This window comes from Poecilia latipinna, unplaced genomic scaffold, assembly GCF_001443285.1.
Source record: "Poecilia latipinna isolate Pla-1442-1.1 unplaced genomic scaffold, P_latipinna-1.0 Scaffold7846, whole genome shotgun sequence".
NCBI classification, from domain to species: domain Eukaryota; kingdom Metazoa; phylum Chordata; class Actinopteri; order Cyprinodontiformes; family Poeciliidae; genus Poecilia; species Poecilia latipinna.
In genome coordinates this window covers 1-1,532 of record NW_015120462.1, presented here as the reverse complement: position 1 = coordinate 1,532, position 1,532 = coordinate 1, and the positions used below count along the sequence as shown (strand labels likewise).

At 37.2% G+C, this 1,532-nt stretch overlaps 1 protein-coding gene across 1 annotated transcript; it reads right to left on the bottom strand.

Moving 5' to 3' along the window:
* Positions 1–33: 33 nt before the first annotated feature.
* LOC106944292 (sialic acid-binding Ig-like lectin 14) lies at positions 34–1,233 on the bottom strand. The gene is made up of 4 exons (XM_015027461.1): positions 1,126–1,233; positions 981–1,038; positions 520–891; positions 34–407 (listed from the first exon to the last, which is right to left on the bottom strand). Exons 2-4 carry the CDS (start codon positions 1,021–1,023, stop codon positions 130–132), a joined length of 693 nt encoding a protein of 230 aa, XP_014882947.1. The 5' UTR covers positions 1,024–1,038; positions 1,126–1,233; the 3' UTR covers positions 34–129.
* Between the last annotated feature and the right edge of the window lie 299 nt (positions 1,234–1,532).

The following is a 1,532-nucleotide window of genomic DNA, read 5'->3' as shown; positions in this document are numbered from 1 at the left end:
CTAAATGTTTTTTTTTCTTTTTTTGTGGTTTTACTAATGCCCTTTTCTGGAAAATCACTTTGTCATTATGGTGTGTGGCACAAAATATTGCTGCCATCTAATACTGCATATGTAGTTTCACTTGCTCCTCTACTTGATGAGAAGCACTGAGCTGTGTGCAGTCTTCTTGCCATGGAAATTCACCGTGCATTTTAAAGGCTTGTTGAAGTTTGCTTCTTGAGGGGTGAAGGTGAGGGTTGACTTTGTTGACCACAACCATTTATTCATCTTTTTTGACTTTGTTTTCAAAATTCCTCCGTGGCTCCAGAAGATTTTGGGAGGAGATGATGGACAGGCATGTGTAACTTTGCAGGTGGCAGTCACTTTTTTAAGGACTGCAACAGACATGATGGGAGGCTCAGGAACTCCTGTACAATCAACAATTTTCACAAAATTACTTGTTAAATAGTTATTTAAACATGTTTTACTATCTTAAAGTAAATGGTTTGGGATTATTGAAAAGGTCTCTAATATACTCACGGAAGACATCAAGGGTCACTGGATCTTTTGAAAAGATGAACTTTGAATGTCTTGGAATTTCAATAGTCAAGTGAAACGGACCAGTGTCGGTTTCTCTGACGTCATCCAGCTGCCAGGTGCAGTCGTTACTTTCAATGGTTCCTGTAATTCTGGATCGCCCTTTGAACTCCTGCTTTAGTTTGAACTTGGGGTTATTTGATGCAACAGTCTCGTCACCTCTTGTCCAATATCCCCGCCACTTTTTCCACAGGTTACCTTTCGTGGGGTAATCGTACTCACAGGGAATGACCACACATGAGCTTTCAAGAACAGGGATTTTTGATGGTACAGATATGAGCCAGCTCTTGCCTGAGCCTATAGATTCAGCCATCTCTGCAATAAAGCACAAAATACTTTTTCAGCAAGTAGACAGTGATGAAATGACGATATTTCATGAATTGTCATTTTCATGCTAAACTTACCACAAACCATCAGAATTGAGAGCCACAATTTCAAATCCATCATCAGCTGAGTAGAAGTCTAAGAAAAACAAACATAAAGATTAAGATAAAGATAGAAAAGTCTTTAGTGAATTCTTCTTAATCTTCAAAGTAATGATCCACTCACTTTTAATTTTCTTTAACATATGACTGAAATTAAATCTTGTAAGATTTGAACGTTTTGAAGCCTAAGATTATGTCTCTGTCCTGTTGTGTTGTGAGAGAGAGTCTTGTGCTTATAAAGCAAAAGCTTAGACCTTGAAGCCAGAAATTGTTACAGTTTGCAATCAAACTTTCCCAACGTCATAAGCGGATTATAATGTAGCTATTTTGTACTTTTAAATGAACAAATTTTAGATGGAGGAAAAAAATAAATGTAGCACAAGTGCTAAATAAAATCTGTAACAATGTGGTCTATGAATTAGAAGGTTATTGTGTAAAATCAGTTCAGGTATCATTATGAATCACTTCCTGAAAGTCAGCAGAGTTTACCCAGCATCAGGTGTGGAGCAATTATAGTAACGCTTGACATCA

Coding starts and splice junctions, on each gene's coding strand:
- LOC106944292 (XM_015027461.1), bottom strand. CDS start 1,023: ATGATGGATTTGAAATTGTGGCTCTCAATTCTGATGGTTTGTG. Junction 892..980: donor CTCAATTCTGATGGTTTGTG/GTAAGTTTAGCA, acceptor GCTTTATTGCAG/AGATGGCTGAATCTATAGGC. Junction 408..519: donor AGTGACCCTTGATGTCTTCC/GTGAGTATATTA, acceptor TTGATTGTACAG/GAGTTCCTGAGCCTCCCATC.